Here is a 20,408-nt window from a genome sequence, read left to right on the forward strand (position 1 = left end):
TCTCCCACACGTGTTGCGATTGGCTCCGAGCTCTGGGGGCGGGATTTCCGGGCGGGGACAGCGCCGGCTCGTCATTGGTTGGCTCTGTCCTTGCCCTGGGAGCAAGTCCCGGGCGAGTCCATGTGGTTTCTGCCGGGGAGGCCGGTGAGTGGGGGAGGCTGGGACCCCGCGTGGGACGGGGGCTGTTCACTCTGGGCCCTAGTGACGGCTAGACCTGGGCGCCGGGCTCCTTATGGGAGCCCGCTGGGACCCCCCAGGCAGCCAGAGCCCCGCCCCCCACAACCCCCTCCAGCCCCCCAGTCCCGCCCCCCACGGCAGCCAGACCCCCGCCCCCCCAGGCCCTCCCCCACGGCTCTCCCCGAGCCAGCCTGCCCCAGCTTCCCCTGCCCCCCACTCTGCCCCCCAGTCCCTCTCCCCAGCTTCCCCTGCCCCCCACTCTGCCCCCGAGTCCCTCCCCCCACGGCTCTCCCCGAGCCAGCCCGCGCCAGCTCCCCCCCACACTCTGCCCCCCAGTCCCGCCCCCACGGCTCTCCCCAGCTTCCCCTGCCCCCCACTCTGCCCCCCAGTCCCGCCCCCCACGGCTCTCCCCAGCTCCCCCCCGCCCCCACTCTGCCCCCCAGTCCCTCCCCCCACGGCTCTCCCCGAGCCAGCCTGCCCCAGCTTCCCCCCACACTCTGCCCCCCAGTCCCTCCCCCCACGGCTCTCCCCAGCTCCCCCCCGCCCCCACTCTGCCCCCCAGTCCCTCTCCCCAGCTTCCCCTGCCCCCCACTCTGCCCCTCAGTCCCTCCCCCACGGCTCTCCCCGAGCCAGCCCGCCCCAGCTCCCCCCCACACTCTGCCCCCCAGTCCCTCCCCCCATGGCTCTCCCCGAGCCAGCCTGCCCCAGCTCCCCCCCCCAGTCCCTCCCCCCACGGCTCTCCCTGAGCCAGCCCGCCCCAGCTCCCCCCCCGCCCCCCACTCTGCCCCCCAGTCCCTCCCCCCACAGCTCTCCCCAAGCCAGCCCGCGCCAGCTTCCCCTGCCCCTCACTCTGCCCCCCAGTCCCGCCCCCATGACGCTCCCCGAGCCAGCCCACCCCAGCTCCCACCCCCGACCTGGCCCCCTTGAGCCAGCCAGTCCCTCCAACACCCCCCCACCCCGAGCCAGCCAGACCGCCCCCCTGGAGCTGGATCGGGGTCGGCGCCCCCTAGCGGCGAAAGGCCCTGAGTCCCCTGCCCCAGGCTCGGGAGCCAGGTCGGTGCAGGGGCCCCTGTGCGCTGGTCCCAGCTGGGGAGCTCTGCCCAGTGCTTTCCTGCCCCTCTCCTTTCCCGGGGGCCGGGTGGGGCCCGGCGACACCCTCGCCGAGCGGCCGCTCAGGTACAGAGACTGAGGCCAGGCTGCGCTCGGCGCGGTGTCGCTCGGGGCTGTGAGGAAAGTGACCTAAGCCCCCCGTGGCCGGCGCTAGGCTGGGGGAGGGAGGCGGGGGACCTACACCGACCCGGGGGTTCCCCGGCACTGTTACGGCTGCACGGACCCGTCACAGCCACGCCACTGCAGCCTCCGGAGCGCGGCCAAACCCTGATAAATGCTCCAGCTTCCTTCCCCACGGCCTGTGGGTGCAGGTGATGCTGGGGTGACCATGGCGACCCTCTTCAGTCACGATGGGGCCGAGGTGGTCCAGAGGGCCCTGGCTGTCAAGGAGTCGAGCGGCAGGACCCCTGCCCAGGCCCTCGATGCGTTCTACGAGCTGGAGCGAGCCGCGGCCTTCGTCACAGCAAGCGGGTTTCGCAGGGTGAGTCGGTGTCGAGAGCTCGGACGTTCTCCCCCCCAGGCCTGTCCGTGGTCCCTTATCTCCCCTGGGTAGCACGCTGGTGTCAGACCCACCTCCCACCCCCAGGTGCAGGCCCACAGCGGCTGGCGCTGCCAGTGACCCTCCCACAGAGGTTGGCCGCACGCGCCCTTCAGCCTGGCTGCGCCTCTCCCGATAGCTGGGGCAGGTTCCCTGGGGAGCTGGGGATTGTCCTGGCGCCCCGGCCTGCCGGTGGAGCGGGCAGCAGCACCCCGGGGCTGAGGGGGTGTCACAGAGAACTGAATGGCTCTTCGGCTCCCTGACCCAGGCAGCCCACGATGGGGCCACAGCTGGCTGCAGAGATCCCTGTTCTGCTTGGTGGGGCTGCCCTAAGCGTGGCTGGGCAGGGGCTCCATATGGGGGGGCTGGGCCTTGCATGTACCCACGTCTCCCTGCGCTGGCCCTGCCGGCAGGTTGCCCTGCAGTTCCCCGACGAGCTCCTGGCAGATTCAGTCGCCGTCGCAGCCAAGATGGAGGAGGCGACCGGCAGCAAAATGTACGTCCTGGGGGACACGTCGTACGGCAGGTAGGTGCTGCGGAGGGGCGGCGTGGGGCCCCCCACACCTGGCTCAGGTTGGGCTCCAGCCTCAGCCCTTCCCCCATGCTGGATCCGTGAGAGGTGAGAAGCTGCCCCCCAGGACAGGAGCCGCTGTGCGCCCAGCCTTGGGCTGCCAGGTGGCACGGCCCATCCCCCTCCGATTGGGCCCCTGCCTCCTCTTGGGGCTCAGAGGGCTCCCCCCCAATTTTTCCTCCTGTCCTGCGGCCCCTCTGGCATTCTCGCTGCTCCCCCTGGGTCCTGTCAACACGCCCGTCTGATCACTCTGTGCCAAGTCCCACTACAGTGAGCAACTGGCTGCTCCCCTCCGGAGAGGGGCGTGACTTGTACCCCACCCCGTAAGCAATGGCAGCTTTGGGCTTGATTTGACTGATAGGTCGCCCGTGCCATCCCCGTCGGTTTGAGGGGCTCCTGTGAATCCCCGCTCCTCTGCCCTCCCCTGGGAGGTTCCGTGAGGAGCAGGGCGCGTTGCTCACTGCTGGGCTGTCGGGCCCCTCCTCTCCCGCTGTGGCCAGTGCAGGCTCCGGGGAGGTTGCCCAAAGCGATGCTGGGCCCGCTGCGACTGTGGCTAGAGTGGCCGGGCACCCCGGTGTCGGAGTGCAGGGCCCAGCGGGAGGAGGTGGGGGCAGAGGAGAGCAGCCTCCTGTGCTGCATTGCCTGCGGGACCCCGAGGTCGCCGTGTCTCCGGCTGACGCTTTCCCTTCCCCCGGTAGCTGCTGTGTGGACGAGGTGGCTGCGGAGCACGTGGGGGCAGAGGCCGTGGTGCACTACGGCCCAGCGTGTCTCAGCCCTTGCAGGAAGTTGCTGGTGCTGCACGTGTTTGGCCAGCAGCCCCTGGACACGGAGCACTGCGCCGGGGCCTTCCGGGAGCTCTACCCTGACCGCCAGAGCCACGTGGTGGTGCTGAGTGACGTGGTCTACGCCCACGCGCTAGGTGAGAGCTGCGTCCGGGGTGGGCCATGTGTGATGGGTTGTCACCCCCGGGGTGCGGTCTGGGGGTCGTGTGAACCACTGTGCCCCCTAAATCACCCAGCTGGGCTGGCCCTTCTCACGCTGCTGTGCTGGTGATTCAGCCAACCTTTCCAGGCCCTGTTAGCACCCAACACAACAGCAGGTGGCGCCACGCACCCAGCTGAGCTACCTGAGTGCTTTACCTAAGCCACTCAAGGACAAACAGGAGACACCAGCCAATTTCCCAGCTCCCCCGCCTTACACCCCTACTGGAGTATAAACCCAGTATTATAGCATCTTGCACTGCATAGGGATCTATACAGGGCAAGCTCGTTAATATAGTTCCCTCAATGAGGGTGAGAGATGCGCAACAAGCCTGTGTTAACCAAGCTGAGATTTTCCAGGTGCTTCACTTAAAGTCACACTGGTTAAGATAAAACTTAAAACAAGTGTATTAACTGCAGAAAGAGATTGTAAGTGATTATAAGGGATAGCAAACAGATCAAAGCAGATTACCTAGCAAATAAACAAAACCGCAACTAAGCCTGACATACTAGACAGATGGCATTTGAATTAGCTGCTTCTTACCCTGACTGATGGGACAAGCCGGCTTGCAGATTGTTAAGGCACAGACTGCAATTGCTGGGCAACCTGGGTTCCCCTCCCCCCTTCCAAGTCCTTTGTCTTTTGAAGCTGCTTCCAAGTGTTGAGTTGTGGGGAAGTGAAGACCAATCATGATCTCACTCCACACCTTATATAGTCTCTCCCTTTGGCAGGAACCCTTTGTTCCCAGCTAAGTTCCCAGCCCAGTCTGTGGAAAAATACAGGTACCAAAATGGAGTTCAGGGTCACGTGGTCTGGTCACATGTCCTTGCTGGGTCATAGCAGCCATTACTCATTGGCTGGCTGAAACGTTCACCAGAAGGCCAAGCTTTTCCATGGTCCATTGGCTTTGCTGATAGGCCATCGGCACAGTCAAGCTTCTTCCTTGCTGTACCTGACAGGCTGGCTGTGGGTGTCGCCCAGGGTGAGCCCATTTGAAGTGCAGTTCCCCAGTCAATATTTGTAACTCCAGATACAAAAATGACACATGCCCACGGATCGGGTGATCCTATCCAGCAAATCATCACTTTTCCGGAGACCCCCCACATGACTGATCTTGTACCAGATGCATCATCATCATCCTATCACTGTGGGGAGTTTGGGGTACATTGTCACAGCGTGCAGGGGGGGTCGCGCGCTGGCTGCAACACTGCTCCTCGCCGGGGGGGATGGGTCAGAGCAGCAGCAGGAACCAAACCAGGCTGGCTAGCCCGTCCGATCCCCTGAGCTCCACGGGCCCCTGCTGCCCCGGCCTGGGTCCCCCATACACAGGCCTACCGATGCCTCTGCCTGGCAGCCCTCTGCTGTCCCTGCCCGGCGGGCTCTCTGCATGGGGCTGGCCTGCGTGGGGCCTGCTCAGCCTGTCATCCCCTTCCCCCCAGGTGAGCTGGAGCAGCTGCTGGGCCCGGAGTACCCCCATGTCGTCTTCTCCCGCCTGGCGAGTGATGAGGCCCCCGACTGCCCGCAGGGCCCGGGGCTGGTGCGGCAGTTCGGGCGCCTCTTTGCAGTGGAGGCGCAGAGCGGGCTGAAGGACTACGCCATGTTCTATGTGGGCGCCGAGGGCCTGGCCCTCACCAACTTCATGCTGAGCTGGAACCGCTGCCCCTTCAGCTCCTTCAACCCGGCCACGGGCCATGGCCGGCGCGAGAGCCTCGACGGCAACCGGGCGCTGCTGAGGCGCCTCTACCTGGTGGAGCGGGCGCGGGACGCCCGCGTGGTGGGCATCCTGGTGGGCACGCTGGGCGTGGCCGGCTACCTCTCCATCCTGGAACACTTGCGGGGCATCCTGAGCCGGGCCGGCAAGCGCAGCTACACCCTGGCCATGGGCAAGCTGAGCCCCGCCAAGCTGGCCAACTTCCTGGAGGTGGACGTCTTCGTGCTGGTGGCCTGTCCCCAGAACTCCCTGCTGGACTCCAGGGACTTCTACCGGCCCGTGGTGACACCCTACGAGCTGGAGCTGGCCTGCAACCCAGCCCGGGAATGGAGCAACCTCTACGTCACCGACTTCAGAGACCTGCTGCCAGGTACCCGGCCGGCTCCGTGCCAAGGGGACAGCACCAGAGCCACCGGGAGCTATTGCAGCGCCCCCTGCTGGCCGGGGCTGGGGCTCCCCCCAAGCCCGCACTCTGCCCTGCTCCCCACAGCGCCTCCTGCTGGGAGAGGCCGGGGCTGGAGTAGCCGGGAGCCCTGCCATACCCAGTTCTCACGTTATGTGGCCACGCGGCTCCCACCCTGACTCACTGGGTGAGCTGGACCGTGTGAGGCTCCAGATGCAGGGTAACCCCAGGGTGGGTAGCTGTGGGTGTGGGCCCCAGCCTGGTAGGGTGGATTTGGGGCTGGCTGCCCCCAGAGGCTGCTCTCTGATGTCTCTCACCCGGGCAGGTGGCTGTGCACATGTCGGCTTCCCAGACACGGTCCCCGGAGAAGGCGACGTTCCCGACGTGTCGCTGATCACTGGGGAGCTGCGCGCGGCTGGGCTCTCCAGCTCCCCGGCCCCATCCTCCAGCTCTGCCCTGGCCTGCAGGAACCCGGCGCTCGCACTGGCCGAGATCAGCCCGGCAGGTTTGAACTTCGCTTTATTTGCCCTCCCTGTGTCTCCCCTGTCCACCCTCTCCACCCCATAAAGTGATGCCAAACCTCTGCCCACAGCGCCCCTAGCTGGGGCTGGAGTATCCGGAACCCCACCCAGCCTGCCCCCCCATCCCACAGCGCCCCTTGCTGGGGCTGGGGTATCCGGAACCCGACCCAGCCTGCCACAGCACCCCTTGCTGGGGTATCCGGAACCCGACCCAGCCAGCCCTCCCCGTCCCACAGCGCCTCCTGCTGGGGCTGGAGTATCCGGAACCCCACCCAGCCTGCCCCACTCCCCACAGTGCCCCCTGCTTGGATTGGAATAGCCGTGACCCCCACCCCCAGCCAATGCTCCTGTCCCTGCAGCGCCCCCTGCTGGGAGAAGCCCAGGCTGGAGCAGCCGGGAGCTCCCCCACAGGCCTGTGCCCGGTTCCCACTAACCACTCTCCCCCTCCCTTGCTCCCAGCTTCCTTCCTGGAGTCGCGCAGTTGGCGGGGCTTGGAGCAGCAGCTGGGCCAGACGCCCGTGACAAAGGCCGTGCCGGGCCGGAGGGGGATCGCGATCGCCTACGAAGACGAGGCTTGTGGGTGACTGTGACCCTGCGGGACGCCACTGCTGGGAGACGGGCCCTGTGGGGCTCCAGCCTCCTGCCCTGGGCCTGTCTGCAGCTCAGTCCTGGGGCCGGTGCCAACAGTGGCCCTCTCCCGCTGGGGCCTGGCATTGGAGACTTGGGAGTGCAGGATCCTTGGGGCTGCTGGTGACGCTGGTCTGGATACAGCTGTGCCTTAGAGAACCCGATGGCGTTCGGCGTGCGACTCCGCAGGGCAGGCGGACATCCCCGGCCCACTCCCCCACGAGCCTCCATGGCCACCTTGGACAGAGGGCACAGGGGAGTGACCTCCCCTCCTCGCTACCCCAGCTGGCAGCTCCCAGGGGCAAGGCCTGGCCTCCGCCCTGACCCTGGGTCCCCTGCCCAGCGCCGGGGGGCAGGTAGAGGAGCTCGGCATCCCCGCTGAGGGGGCGGGGGAGTGGAGCTGACGCCCGCCACAAGCCCGCTGCTGCAGTTTGCTCCCGGTGTGGCCTTGGCCCTGGTTTAGCAGCACCGGCCAGACCAGCCGAGTGAGGGGGAGGCCCTGCTTCCATCTGGTGCGTTGCCGGGCCTCTCGGGTGGGGTCCAGGCCTGGCATGACCTGCCCACGTTCACAGGATGAGTGGCAGAACCAGTAACAGCCCGGGTCTCCCCAGCGCCCAGCCCTGGGCCCCAGCTGCCCCTGTCACGCTCCCACCCAGCACCGCACCACCCCTCGCTCGCCTGCTCCTCCAGCCTGCCTGGCAGCCCCCCGGCTCCATCCCTGCCCCCAGGCCTGCTGGATGGGGTGTTGCTGGCCGTCTGTGGAACCACTGAGCCTCGGTTTCCCTGCCGTGGTGACCCAGCTCTGCCCCTCCCTGTCCAAAACATGTAGGAAATGACCTGAACGCTTCACTTCTCTCCAGCAGACCGGCCTCCCCAGCCTGCCCTTGGCCTACCTCCCCTGCCACCCACATGCACTGCCCGCTCTCCTCCAACAGGACCTTCAGGTGGTCCATTAACCCCTTCTTGCCTGGGGTGGAAACCCGTGTGCCCCCTTACATGGAGAGGGGCTGCAGAGGGGGGCCAGCCCTCCAGGAGTGCCCTGGGGTCACCAGGAATTAAAGCGTAATCTTGGGAAAGCACATGTCATGATATGAAACCTCCAGGGACACGTCCCCCCAACACTGACAGCCCCAGCTCTGCTGGGGGGCTGTTCCCTGGGCTGGCCTGGGTGTGTCACACTCGCTGGTCACGAGGGGCCCTGCCGGCCGCTGGCACAGCACATTACAGGGCGGGGTGCCAGGGTGCTGGCCCTAAGAAGGGCCAGACTGGGTCAAACCAAAGGTCCATCCAGCCCCATGTCCTGTCTGCCAACAGTGGCCACTGGCAGGGCCCCAGAGGGAATGAACAGAACAGGGCATCGCCCAGTGATCCATCCCCTGTCGCCCATTCCCAGCTCCTGGCAAACAGAGGCTAGGGACACCATCCCTGCCCATCCTGGCTAACAGCCATCGATGGACCTGTCCTCCATGAATTTCTCTGGTTCTTTTTTGAACCCCGTTATAGTCGTGGCTTCACAACGTCCCCTAACACCCAGTTCCACAGGTTGACTGTGTGGTGTGTGAGGAAATCCTGCCTCGTGTTTGTGTTTAACGTGCTGCCTGGAATGACTGCGCCACCCAAACATGAACTCTCACCCTTTGTGAGGGGGGGCTTTTTCCTGTGGGATGACTATGGTGTGTGCCTCAGTTTCCCCTAGGAGCTGCATGGTTAATTAGGGCTGGGGAGATTGTTTACTCTGCAGCGCGCGACTAATGCCTAGTTGGGCCTGGCCCCCATTCCATAGAGTCCAATTGCCCAGGCGGTGGATACCTACCAACTAACGCCTGGGGCCTGCCCCCTCTGGAAGGCAGCCCTTTGTAGAGCAGAGGCCTGAGGCGGTGATGCAGGTTCCCCAGGAACAAGGACAAAGGGTGGGCGGGGGGGTAAGTGTGGGCTGCTGGAGTCAGGGAAGTGCTTGGCCGGGGCCACAGAAAGGCTCAGAAGAGCGCGCGGGGCTCCAGGCTGACCCACTGAATTGCTGCTCTCTGCTAACCAGGGGCGCTTGACGCTGTGTCCAGAAACCGTCCTGCTCTTACCCTGCTGCCGGAGTCACCCAGAGTCAGGGTGTTGGGGGGGGGGCTCCCTGCGGGGTGCAGCCAGGCGGACTTGCTGTGGGGTGCACCTGGCTTGCCCCAGCCCTGCGGGGGGGTCTGCGCTCAGTCCCAGGAGGGTGGGGGGGTGGAAGCCAAGGGGCTGACGCTAGTGACAGCGTGTGACCCTGAGGGGCAGACGCAAGGCGCGGGTTGCCCCAGGGAGTGGGCAGAGCCCTCCCAGGGCTCAGGCTCCAGGCAAAGCGTCACTGCCTACACTGCAATGGCCCCACTGCGCAGCCCGAGCCCTGGGTCCAACGCAAACACTTCCCAGGGCAGGAATCCACTCCCCGCGGCTGGGCCAGCGCTCTGGCCTCACTGGTCCCAGCTAACCTGCACAGCGGTGTCCTCGCTCACTTCCAGCTCATTGCGGGGGGCACTGGGGGAGTAGGATGAGTAATGCGTGTCTGCGTCCCGTGTGCTGCCCAGGGCCAGGTGGGAGCTTGCCTCCAGCCTGGACACTGCAGAACTTCGCCCCGGTGACCTGGCCGCCCAGCCCTTCGGGGGAACCAGCCCGTTCCAGCACGTGGAAGGACAAGGAGCGCGGGCCCCGGTGAGCTGGTTAGGGGGTGGCTGGAGGAGGGGGGACAAAGAGCAGCCTGAGCCCCCTGGATGGGGAAAGACGCAGCTTGATGGCGCTGAGCCTGTGCCGGCTTCACAGAGTCACTGCAGGCGAGAGATCAGGGGACATGGGGGGCACCCGCGTGAGGGGACCCCGAGAGAGCCTGGCTTGCTGGAGGCTGCAGTCCCAGGTGGGACCGAAGGGCCTAGCCCCAGTAGGGGGCTGGCCCAGGAAGGTGTTGCAAAGGGATGGGAGGAGGAGCTACTGGAACCTGGGGGATAAAAGATGTGGGGCTCACCCCACAGGGATGGCCCTGTACCCACAAACACCCCCCCCCAGCCACCACAGGGGCACAATGCCTGGTGCAATGGGACGTGAGCAGGGGCTACGGGTCAGGGTTGAGGGGAACCAGCAGAGCTGGGATCACACTCTACAGACCCACCCTCCAGCTCCAGGGTTTTGGGGGCTGACTGGGGGTGGCGCCGTGATGGCTGGAGCTTGCCACTGAGCCGGCCACCGCCCTGGCAGCTCCTCCTGAGGAACGGGCACCAGCGGGGCAGGGCTCGCCCCAGCCTGCCCATGACATGGGCAGCAGGGGGGGCTGACCCACTCCCTGCCAGGCCTGCTGACCCACAGGACGCCAGACACGACTGAGGCAGGCTGGGAGGGAGGGAGGGGCAGGACACCCGCTGCTCCTACTGTCATCTGGTGCTCCCCCGCCTAGCCTGGAAAGGCTGCCAGGAGCTGGAGCCTGGTGCCCTCAAGCTGGGGCTGTTCCCATATCTCCCTCCTGCAGCCCCAGGGTGCATGGTGCAGGAAGCAGTGGGCACATCAGCCATCCACACCCTGGGGTGACTGGGAGCCAACTCCCAGCAGGGCCCTGGTGGCAGCAGCAAGGGGCAGCCTGGCCCCACAGCACTGGAAAAGCAGCTTGCACCTCTGCCCCTCTCAGCCGCCATTGGGGCTGGGGCTAGGGCGGCTCTAATAGGTCCGGGAGGGACTGCCTTGGCTGTTCCTGCACCAGTCTGGGCCAGGCTCGGGCCCTGCCTCCCAGACTGGGTCTCAACATGCCCTGCCTAGCGTGCGCCTTTCCTCACCAGCACATCCTGCTGCACTCCACCCCACTGATCCACTGCTAAGGACAAGGCATGAGGGGCAGGGAGCCACCAGGCCCAGGCACTGAGCTGCCCCACACCTGGGGGGGCAGTGGGGAGATGCATCAGCTCCAGCCTTTGCCCCATAGCAAAGGAAACCTACAAGGTTGATGCAACAGTATCACACAATAGCAAACTAAGTACGGTAGGGGAAATTAAACCTGGCCCCATGCCATGGGGCAGCCTCTCCTTGACCCGCTTGAGAAATCCACGTGGCCTCCCACTAACTGAGGCTGGAGAGAAGCCAGTGAGACTGGGATGAACCAGGCAGGGTCCCAAATGAGAGCACAAACTGGCAGCACGCGGGGGCTGTTTCCACCCTGCTTGTGCCAGGCCCAGAGCCACCCCTAACCCCGCTAAGCAAAAGAAGGGCCAGGGGCTGGGCCAGGCTGCCCAGCTGAGTTTCAAGCCTTGGGGGTAGGAGGCGTGGCCAGGTAGAAGCAGCTGCTCTCGCTCACTCTGGGGCTTGCATTGGTGCAGGCCGGGTGAGCCTGCAGCCCTAGGGATGAAGGGCCCTGCCCCCCGCAGGTCACAGGGCGGACGCGTAGCTGGGTCCATCAGCTGGGCGATCCAAGGAGCTGCTGGACCCCTGAAAGTTGGGCCGGTTCTGCGGCAGCCCCTTCCCCTGCTGAGAGGGGCCGCAGGGCAGTTGTGAAGAGAAGGGCTCTCCGGGACCTGGGCGTTGCTAGGCCATAGACACACTCCAGCCCTGGCCCCTGTGAGAGCCCCCCCCTCACCAGACCAGACGGACCGGCAGACAAGCCTTGGCCTGCTCTGCTGCAGGCCACTTTGGCTAGCGCCGAGCTGCAGTTAGATGCATCGACTACTGGCTCTGTGCTCAGGCCAGTGTCTGCAGCTCGCCTGGCCTGGTGCTTCCCCTCGGGCAGCTAGCCAGGGCTCCCAAGCCGCAGCTAGGGCAAAGCCTCTCCACCCATCCGTGCCAGCCTCACGCCGGCTCCCCTTGGCCACTCTTTGCCCTGGGCTCCCAGGGCCCAGAGCCTGTTCAGAGAGCAGCCGGGCAAGGGGGCTGCTGCACAAAACAACTAGCCAAACCCCTGGCAGACAGGAGCTCCCAGCACCCCTGCATGCTGAGCTCCTCTCCCCCTGGGTTGCAGCCTGAGTGGCCCCTGCTGGCCATGTGCAGAGGAGTACCAAGGCCGCACGGAGAGGGGAGGCTCTGGGGGGTTCCCCCAGGCACAGTAGAAGAAGCACCGCCGCAGCATAGAAATATCCTGACTATAATTAGGTGCAGGGCTCCCCCCAACCATATACACACGGCCAGAGGGCAAGGCCCCCTGGTGCGGGACAGTCACCACCATGGACACGCGAGGGGGCAGCCTCCCGCAGGGACTCCAGCGCATGGCTGCCCACGGGAAGGGCTGGCAGCCAAGCCACAGCAAGGGCAGTCACTGTGCCAGGTCCGTCTGTCCAGCCTCCCTGCCATGTCCTGCAGCTGCTGCTGCCCGCTCCCAGCCCCTGCCGGGGGGAGCATGCTGGGGGACAGAGGGTCGTAGCTGAGCAGCGTCCGGAGCGGGTTACTTCTAGGTGGAGGGTTATTCTACGAGCCGATTGCAGTGGGGCGGGGAGGACGGGGGCTGCCGTGCGGGGAAGAGCTGGCCTGGGCGGTCCGTCTGCTCTCCTGGCGGGGCTCTCAGTAGTCGGCTGTGTATTCGGTGCCATGCAGTCCCCGGCACAGAAGGGTGAACTCCTTCACCATCTCCTTCACGCGCCTCTTGTTCACGCGCTCTCTGCTAACACGGAGACAGGGACACGCGTGAGCCAGACACAAGGGACAGACTCTGCCAATGCTCGCCCCTGGCCCACAGCCAGCCCGCTGCCCAAGGGACCAGCAGCATGGGAGAGCCGGCGGCGGCAGCATGCAAAGCTGGGGGCACCCCTAGCGGGGCCAGCTGGTGTGTAGAGCTGGGGGGGCAGGGGCTCCCCTTGCGGGGCAGGATAGCACACAGAGCCGGGGGGCTCCCCTTGTGGGGCCGGCTGGTGTGCAGAGCTGGGGGGCAGGGGCTCCCCTTGCGGGGCAGGATAGCACACAGAGCCGGGGAGGCTCCCCTTGTGGGGCCGGCTGGTGTGCAGAGCTGGGGGGGCAGGGGCTCCCCTTGCGGGGCTGGATAGCACACAGAGCCGGGGGGCTCCCCTTGTGGGGCCGGCTGGTGTGCAGAGCTGGGGGGGCAGGGGCTCCCCTTGCGGGGCTGGATAGCACACAGAGCCGGGGGGCTCCCCTTGTGGGGCCGGCTGGTGTGCAGAGCTGGGGGGCAGGGGCTCCCCTTGCGGGGCAGGATAGCACACAGAGCTGGGGGGGGGCTCTCCTTGTGGGGCCAGCAGGTGTGCAGAGCTGGGGGGCGGGCAGGGGCTCCCCTTGCGGGGCTGGATAGCACACAGAGCCAGGGGGGCTCTCCTTGTGGGGCCAGCAGGTGTGCAGAGCTGGGGGGGCAGGGGCTCCCCTTGTGGGGCTGGATAGCACACAGAGCCAGGGGGCTCCCCTTGTGGGGCCAGCAGGTGTGCAGAGCTGGGGGGGGCAGGGGCTCCACTTACGGGGCTGGATAGCACACAGAGCTGGGGGGGCTCTCCTTGTGGGGCCAGCAGGTGTGCAGAGCTGGGGGGGCAGGGGCTCCCCTTGTGGGGCTGGATAGCACACAGAGCCGGGGGGCTCCCCTTGTGGGGCCAGTGGCTCCCTTTGCGGGGCTGGATAGCACATAGAGCCAGGGGGGCTCCCCAGGCAGGGCCAGCTGGCATGCAGAGCTTGGGGGGCGGGGGGGAAAGAGGTTTGCTCCTGTAAGGGGCGTCTCCCCTCTGGGATCAGCCTGGGCTGTGAGCTCCTCAGGTCAGCCCCACCTGAGGATCTGCTGGCTGAAGGTGTCCTTCTGCTCCGGGCTGACGCGGGCCGAGGGGAAGCCCTCCTGCTGCATGGCCTCCTTCATCCAGACGCTCAGGTAGCTGAAGCAGTGCTTGCTCAGGGTGAAGAGGATCTCTGCAAAGTGATCCATCAGGCTGCGGGAGGCCTGGCCCCCGACGCCCTGCGAAGCACAGACCCTGCTGAGCGCGTGCCAGAGGAGTGCTGGCCTGGCAGCACCAGCCAAGGGCCCGATTTTCGGAGCCCCCGCTCCTGGGGGGAGCCCTGATGTAGCAGCACCAACAATGCACTGCCCAGGGCGCAAGCAGCTGCCAGGGACAGTGCAGACCCGCCTGTGGGAAGACCCACCCGGCACAGGTCCACGCAGGGAGGACTCAACGCTTGGCCAAGGTCTGCTGAGGGGACGCTACATTGGCAGATAATACGTGCCCCAGGGTCTGCCCCCCAACTCCTGCTGTGCCCCCCGGGGCCCTGGCCCAAACCCTGCCCCTCCCCCATCTCCGGGGCCTGCCCCCTTACCTCCAGCACAGCCTGCAGCAGCAGCTTGCCATGCTCATGTACCACCTGCCCCACAGGGGGGACTTCTCCACACCGAGGCAGCAGCTCCGTCTGCGACAGGACAGGGGGAGTTCAGCTCAGCCCCAGAGACCAGCCCTTCAGGCAGCGCCCAAGCAGTGGGCCCAGAGAGCCGCTATTCCCCCACCCCCAGGGCACAGGGCGGTCACTTGCCTAGGAGCCCCCAAGCCCATCACCTCTAGCCCCTCCTCCGTAGCAGGGTCAGTGAATTTGGAGCAGAACCCAGAGAAGCCCCAGGGCCCAAAGGAGCAGGACACCCGGTGCCTGCAGAGCCACAGAACATTGCACGGCAGGGCCCGGCTGATTACGGCACCCAACCCCAGGGTGCAGGGGACCCAGTTAGGGTCAGGGCACCAAGTCCCAGAGCTGCAGCAGGAGAGGAGCCCTGGTCATCTAAGCCTTCCTCCTCCATACCCTGGGATGGGGCCTGTCGGCCTGGGAGCCCCAGGGGAACAGCTCCCCCGAAGCAGGCCCCTGTAGTGCAGCCACATGACCAGCACCAGCCAGAGAGAGAAGCCACAACACTCACAAAAAAGCCACAGGAGGCTTTGACGGTCAAGGCCTCAGGGAACTTCAGGGAGAGGACACCTGAGGGGCAGAAACCATCGGGGTTAGCAGCCAGAAGAGCCACCCCTCTTCCCCAGGACACCCCCCACGCCTACCCCGGCCCTCTGCAGTCTCCCCACAAGGGGGTGGCGGTTCCCCAGAGGGTTTGGGGCTGGCTGCCACGGTCCTGGCTGCCAGGGCTACTCACCACACTGGAACACCGCTTGGACGTCCAGGGTGCTGCACAGGAACAGGTCGGGCTTCCTTTTGAGAGCCTGCAAAGCAGACACACAGCCACAATAACCCGCTCTGCAGAGCCAGCGGACAGAGCGAACCCAGAGCTCACCACTGCCCCACCACTGGGCACACACTTACCTGGTGCAGCCAGTCTGAAGAGCATCTTTCCCACAGCAGAAAGGGGAAAACCCATTTCCCCCAGAAAACACCCATCGAGCCCATCCCGGTGCTCCCCTAGGCCCTGGGACTCTGCGGCCGGCGGCCACGGCTGTTCCGTGCACACTGCTGGCACACAGATGCGGACGGAGCTTGTCTCTTCCCACCACGGCAGAGGGACGCTGCCAGGGCCGAGCAGAGCCCGGCTCAGCAGGGGCGGTAGAAACACTCAGGTTTTGGCCACCCCTTTCCTTACGAAGAGAGGGGTTTCCCCTTGTGGGGCTAACGGGGTTTACCGGGTCAGAGTAACAGCCCTGCTTCCAGGCCACCAGGTCTGAACATGTCACCCCCTTACACCTTGGTTCTGGGGGGCAGAGATCAAGGGGGGGACTGGAGAAGGGGAAGCAGCTCTAGGCTGCTTGGCATCTCCCGACTAGCAAGCGGCTCTGTAGCGTGAGGAGCTTCGGCCTTCTGCTGACTGGCGGGCTCAGACGTTTGCTGTTCAGCCACCCCCCTTGATGGGAGAGGTGCCCTACGCCCTGGCACGCCAGGCCACCTCCAGCCAGGTGGCTTGTGACACCCTCGCTGAGACACGGGCCTTCAGAGAAGAGGCAGGGGATTTCTGTCGCCAGTTAACGGGAAATGGAGGGATTCAAACCAAGCTGCTGTGGCGTGGGCCCAGCCCTCTCTAGGGCAGAGCCTCTGCCCAGCGGAAGAAAGCCAAGGACTTCCCTGATCCCAGAGCCCTCCCACGGCAGGAGGGACTGGCCGGGCAGAGGGGCAGCTTCGTATGCCGTTTCCACAGCCTGCAAGGGAGCCTGGAGGATACACTCTGCTGGCCTGGCTAGTGCCCAGCGCGGCCCACCAGCACCACGGACAGCGCAGCGGACCATCCTTCCCAGCCTGGTCACCGAGCAGCTGCAGCTCTCGATGCCCAGAGAAACACTGGCCAGCAGACAGGACCCACGCCCTGTGCACATAGCCGGAGGGTAGGGGCAAGCTACCAGTGACAAACACCAACCGGGAAACTGGCTTCTGCCCCGGCAGGCCTTTGACCAGCCTCTCGCTGAGCAGCGTGCCCAGCTGCTGGGGCAGCCACAGACCTAGACACCTGCCGCTGCCCGATTCCCATTGCCCTGGATCATGCCAGCCCCTCAGCATGCTGCAGGCTGGCAAGCAGCCCACCACCCGCGATCCCAACAGACTGCCCCCTGCCCTTCTCACAAGCTCCACCCTGGCCTCAGGATCTGCAGCGCGTCACCAGGCCTGAGCCAGCTGAGTGACAGGCCAGCCATGAGCTGTGTGCCTCCTAAACAGGGCTGGTTCTACAGCTGTGACGGGGGGGTCTGATTATGCAGGTGTGTATAGACAAACAGGACGCAGCTCTCCATGCCCCATGGCAGCCAGCAGCCCCGTCTGCTCACAGGGCAGTGGGAAAGGCTGGGATGTCTACCGTAAAAAATAAATAAAATAGTTCCCTGACCCTTCCCCTAGAGCAGCTGTGGTGACTGCACGGGGCTCTCCCCGCAGCGGGCTGGCTGGCCCGACATCCCTACATGACAGGCCAACGGCCCGTGTTTGCAGGAAGTTGCACCTCTCTGTAGGATGGCATGGAAGTTTTGTGCTCTGGAGCGTGAGCACTGAGACCCCCCATTTCTAGCATAGTGTCGCTGCAGCTGTTCTCATCAATTTGGGACATCAGTCTCTGCTGACGGGCAGCTCCCCGCCTGCATGACCTGCTGCTGTGACCAGCGTCTCACTCTGCGAAGACTGACCTCTTGGGCACTACGGGAGTCGGCCAGTGACACAGGCCCGAGGAATGAGAGCCATCTACCCGGTCTGTGGGCCCACAGCACAGGTGTGCTATAAATCAAGCCGCGCAGCCTGCTGCTGGAACTAGATTTCTCTGCACTGGTTTGGGGCAGCTGACTTCCCTGCCTCCACCTCAGCCATGTACCATAATGCCACGGGAGACAGCTCAGTGTAACATTTGGATGATCCATCATATTCCTTGTATGTAGGCACAGTATCCATGCACATCCCGTGCGGTACACCCCCTTCATGTGGTCCCAGCCCCCACGTTCCAGCCTGCACCCGACCATCTGCACAGCCATTGTACAGCTCCACAGCCTGAGCCCAAATCAGCTGACCCAGGAGGTGTGTGTAGATGTACCTTTCAGACCATGCTGGCGCCCAAAGCCCCAGAGAAGAGCCAGGCAAAGAGGGACACTCTGGAAGGGTGCAGGCCCGGAAGAGTGTGGAGCAGCACGCAGTAGAACAGGGGAGGAAGGCAGGCAGGCTGCAGCCAGAGGCCTGGGGAGCAGCTTCACAGCTGTGGCCATAGGAGACTCTGTCCTCCTCAGGGCAAGGCCGATGGGAGCGAGCCGAGTCCAGGAGAGGGCTCTGGGGGCACTTTGCACAGAGAACAGAGCCTTGGTCTCGCTGTCCCTTAGTGCAGTGGCCACAGGCTTGGCTTGTCAAATGAGGCAGAGCGGCTCCCTTTGGAGGATGGGGTAGGGCAAAAGAGGGAGCAGCCAGCTCTTGAGGGGACAAGCCGGTGGGAGCTGGGAAGCTCACCCGGGCAGGGGCCCCTCCAAGAAGGGCTCCTTGCTCAGAGGTAGCTGCTCTGTGGGTGGAGATGGAAAAGTGTTTCTAGGAGGCTCACAGAAGCCGTGTTGAGAACACAAGGGGCCAAACTGAAACTCCACTTCTCGACAGGCCCTTGCGAGCGGGCCTGAGACATGAGCAGCTGCCCAGATGGGCTCTGTAGCTGAGCTCCAAGGCAGCAGCAGTTCCTACAGAGCCCCGTCGCTGGGCCCCCTACTAAACCCAGCTTGGGGAAATCACTACACCCATAAGGACAAACGCTTTGAGTCTCATGCCATGGAAAGAGCAGCCAGGCTGCCGATGGCTTGTGTGAAATGCCTTCTCTCTCTCAGGGATCAGCTGAGAGATGGGAGCAGGCAGTCAACCTCCAGCCCCGTAAGTTCAGTAGCTCCACCTCCCATTGCAGCATGGCTCCTGACAGAGGGGAGTCCCCGGAGACGAGGCCATGGCCCAGCAGGGCCAAGGGTTGGGGAAGGCAATGAGAGTTACCCCCAGTCAGTACCCTCTGACCTACCTGGGAAAGGTCTGCCCAAGCCCCAAGCAATGGAAGAGGAAGGTGTGTGTCCGCCAGCTGTGGTGGGCGCACCAGGAGCTGCTTGCTGAGCTGGGACGGAGGCCCCACATGGAGCAGCATTGCCGAGGGTTGCAGGATTCAGCTGAGCGAAGGGATATTCTGCTCCTCCAATCTGCCTAGATCCAGCTTCCCACGGACGTAGGGGGCCAGCCTGGTCCAATGGGTGCGCTCTACTTGGGCGGAGATGTGGAGAGCCTGGGTGCCGAGGAAGAAGCTCTTGGGGCTGCCCAGGCAGTAACAGGCACCTGCTGCCCAACTGCGACATCCTGTTTGAATCAAGTGTGGTGGAGAAAGTGCAAAGGGGCTGGGGCCCTCTGGACTCTCTCTGGGAGCTCACGCCCCAGTCCTGTCCCCTTTGGGCAGGCTGGCATCCACTGGGATTCTGGGTGAGGCTTCCTGGAAGTCACATGACTCCCCAGCAGCCCCCATCCCAGAGACTGACAGACTAGGACGGAGAGCACCACCAGGCCAGAGAGGAAGAAGGCCTGGAGAGGCCTCACCTGCAGCGCAGTCCTGAGCCCCTGGCCTGCTGACACATGTGGACAGGAAAGGCAGGCCTGGAACATGCCCGGGGCCTTGGAGGCACTGCTGAATGGAAGAAGGGGCTCTGCTGCACCAGGAACCGGGCCCCCAGGCAGCTCAAAGCTTGGGAAGGAGCAAGAGTGCGCTTCTTCCTGCTGCTGACAGACGGCTCCGCTGAGACAGAGCCAGTGGGAATGAGGGCTGCCCAGACAATGAAAAACATGGCCTCTACTCCTTCTCCAGGCTAGGGGCTAAGGGGAGGGGAGTCTGATCTGTGTCCCACAGGGCCAGCGTAATGCAAAAGAGGCAGGGGGGCCCCATGCTGGTGTCGGAGCAACCGCTCCCACGTGCACCCGCTGAGTCTGAGCGGGAGGCAGAGCCCTCAGCCAGAAACCCAAACACTCTGGGTGGCTTCGGGCTCAAGGCATCCACATTGGTCTGGAGGCACAAGTGCTTCTGGACTTTATAAAGCACATGGCAGACATGGCCAGAGGCTTGCTCAGGTTGGGAGGAGACCCCAGTCCCAAGCAGAATAATAGAAAAGCAGGCCTGGGTTCAATTGATAAAGAATGGGGATGTAATCAATGCCAGCCTGCACGGCTTTATGGAAAGCAGGCTCCGCTACACAAATCGGATTCCATTCTTTGCTGAGACCACAAGTCTGGCTGATGAAGGTGAGTGCACAGATGGAACATTTTAACTTTTGTAGACTTTTGGCATGAAATTCGGATTAAAAACTAGCACTACACACCTTCAAGAAAGCACATGATAAATGGGTTAAGAACTAGTTAACTTCTCTTTCTCCTCCCCAACACGTGCCATAAAAATCCATGTTCTGGAAACATGCGGGAACCCAAGGTTTCATGAATCTGCTGCTCTCTCACTTCTGGTGTGTAGTGCTCCTATAGGCTGGCACCTAGAATGTTTGGGTTAGTATAAGAAAGTGAAAAAAATAAATAAATATAAACTAGATTTATACATACTAAATAAATGACTGCCAGAAGCTGGGAATGGGCGACAGGGGATGGATCACTGCCCAGCTCTGTTCCTTCCCTCTGGGGCACCTGGCATCAGCCCGTTGGAAGATGGGATATTGGGCTAACTGGACCACTGGCCTGACCCAGTCTGGCCATTCTCATGTTGTCATGTTCTTAAAGAAAAGAATTGGCTGGCTGACAGAACTCATCAAATGGGGTGTTTCTAGTGGAGTCCCCCAGGAACCAGCTCGAGGCCTGACACCATTGTCAGTGGCCTGGAAGTAAACACAGAATCACTGCTGAGAAGATCTCTGGGTGGCACGAAGTCTGGCAGCATGTTAAGTAATGAGGACAGGACAGTCATATGGAGCAAACCGGATGGCTTGACAAGCTGGGCCCAGGGAAGCAAGCCGAATGCAAAATCATCCATCAGAGAACAAGGAATGCCTGCCGCCCCTGCAGCCTGGGGCGATACCCTGGAAAGCAGGATCCAGTGGTCATAGCAGACAAGCCCCTCAATAGGAGCTCCCAGTGCCCTGCTGTGGCACAAAGGGATAAAGCCACAGAAGAGCAGGGAGTGGGAGTAGGGCGGGGATTACAGCTCTGTACGCCGCAATGGCAAGACTCACATTGGCACACTGCATCCTGCACCGGGGGCCACATTTTTAAAAGGATGTGGAAAAACTGAAGAGGGTGCAGGAAAGAGCCACAAAATTGTTTGGAGGGCTGGAGGAAATGCCTGACAGTGAGAGATTTAAAGAGCTCCGTCTGTTCAGTTTATCAAAACAAAGGCCGAGAGCTGACCTGACAACTATCTGCAGGTACCTTCCTGGGGAGAAAATCCCAAGTACTGAAGGGCT

At 63.8% G+C, this 20,408-nt stretch overlaps 2 protein-coding genes across 7 annotated transcripts in view; one reads left to right on the top strand and one right to left on the bottom strand.

Moving 5' to 3' along the window:
- Positions 1–47: 47 nt before the first annotated feature.
- DPH2 (diphthamide biosynthesis 2) lies at positions 48–7,715 on the top strand. Of its 2 annotated transcripts, XM_078854141.1 has the most exons (7): positions 48–144; positions 1,599–1,768; positions 2,239–2,351; positions 3,095–3,315; positions 4,817–5,458; positions 5,817–5,996; positions 6,472–7,715. In XM_078854141.1, exons 2-7 carry the CDS (start codon positions 1,616–1,618, stop codon positions 6,594–6,596), a joined length of 1,434 nt encoding a protein of 477 aa, XP_078710267.1. In that variant the 5' UTR covers positions 48–144; positions 1,599–1,615; the 3' UTR covers positions 6,597–7,715. The 2 variants fall into 2 exon arrangements, with proteins under 2 accessions (XP_078710267.1, XP_078710268.1); XM_078854142.1 differs by lacking the exons at positions 48–144; positions 2,239–2,351 and having other exon boundaries at positions 1,706–1,768.
- Positions 7,716–11,706: 3,991 nt separating this feature from the next.
- Positions 11,707–20,408, bottom strand: part of IPO13 (importin 13) — a 69,458-nt gene continuing 60,756 nt past the window's right edge. The window contains exons 16-20 of one of the 5 annotated variants that reach the window (XM_073357966.2): positions 14,684–14,750; positions 14,459–14,517; positions 13,873–13,962; positions 13,335–13,516; positions 11,707–12,235 (exon numbers count right to left, since the gene is read on the bottom strand). In XM_073357966.2, coding sequence (XP_073214067.1) covers positions 12,136–12,235; positions 13,335–13,516; positions 13,873–13,962; positions 14,459–14,517; positions 14,684–14,750 — 498 coding nt within the window. In that variant the 3' untranslated portion in view covers positions 11,707–12,135. Of the gene's footprint in view, positions 12,236–13,334; positions 13,517–13,872; positions 13,963–14,458; positions 14,518–14,683; positions 14,751–18,115; positions 19,488–20,408 lie in introns of those variants that run through there. The other 4 variants (XM_073357967.2, XM_073357968.2, XR_012160517.2 and 1 more) reach the window with 4 other exon arrangements.

This window comes from Lepidochelys kempii, chromosome 8, assembly GCF_965140285.1.
Source record: "Lepidochelys kempii isolate rLepKem1 chromosome 8, rLepKem1.hap1, whole genome shotgun sequence".
NCBI classification, from domain to species: Eukaryota; Metazoa; Chordata; order Testudines; family Cheloniidae; genus Lepidochelys; species Lepidochelys kempii.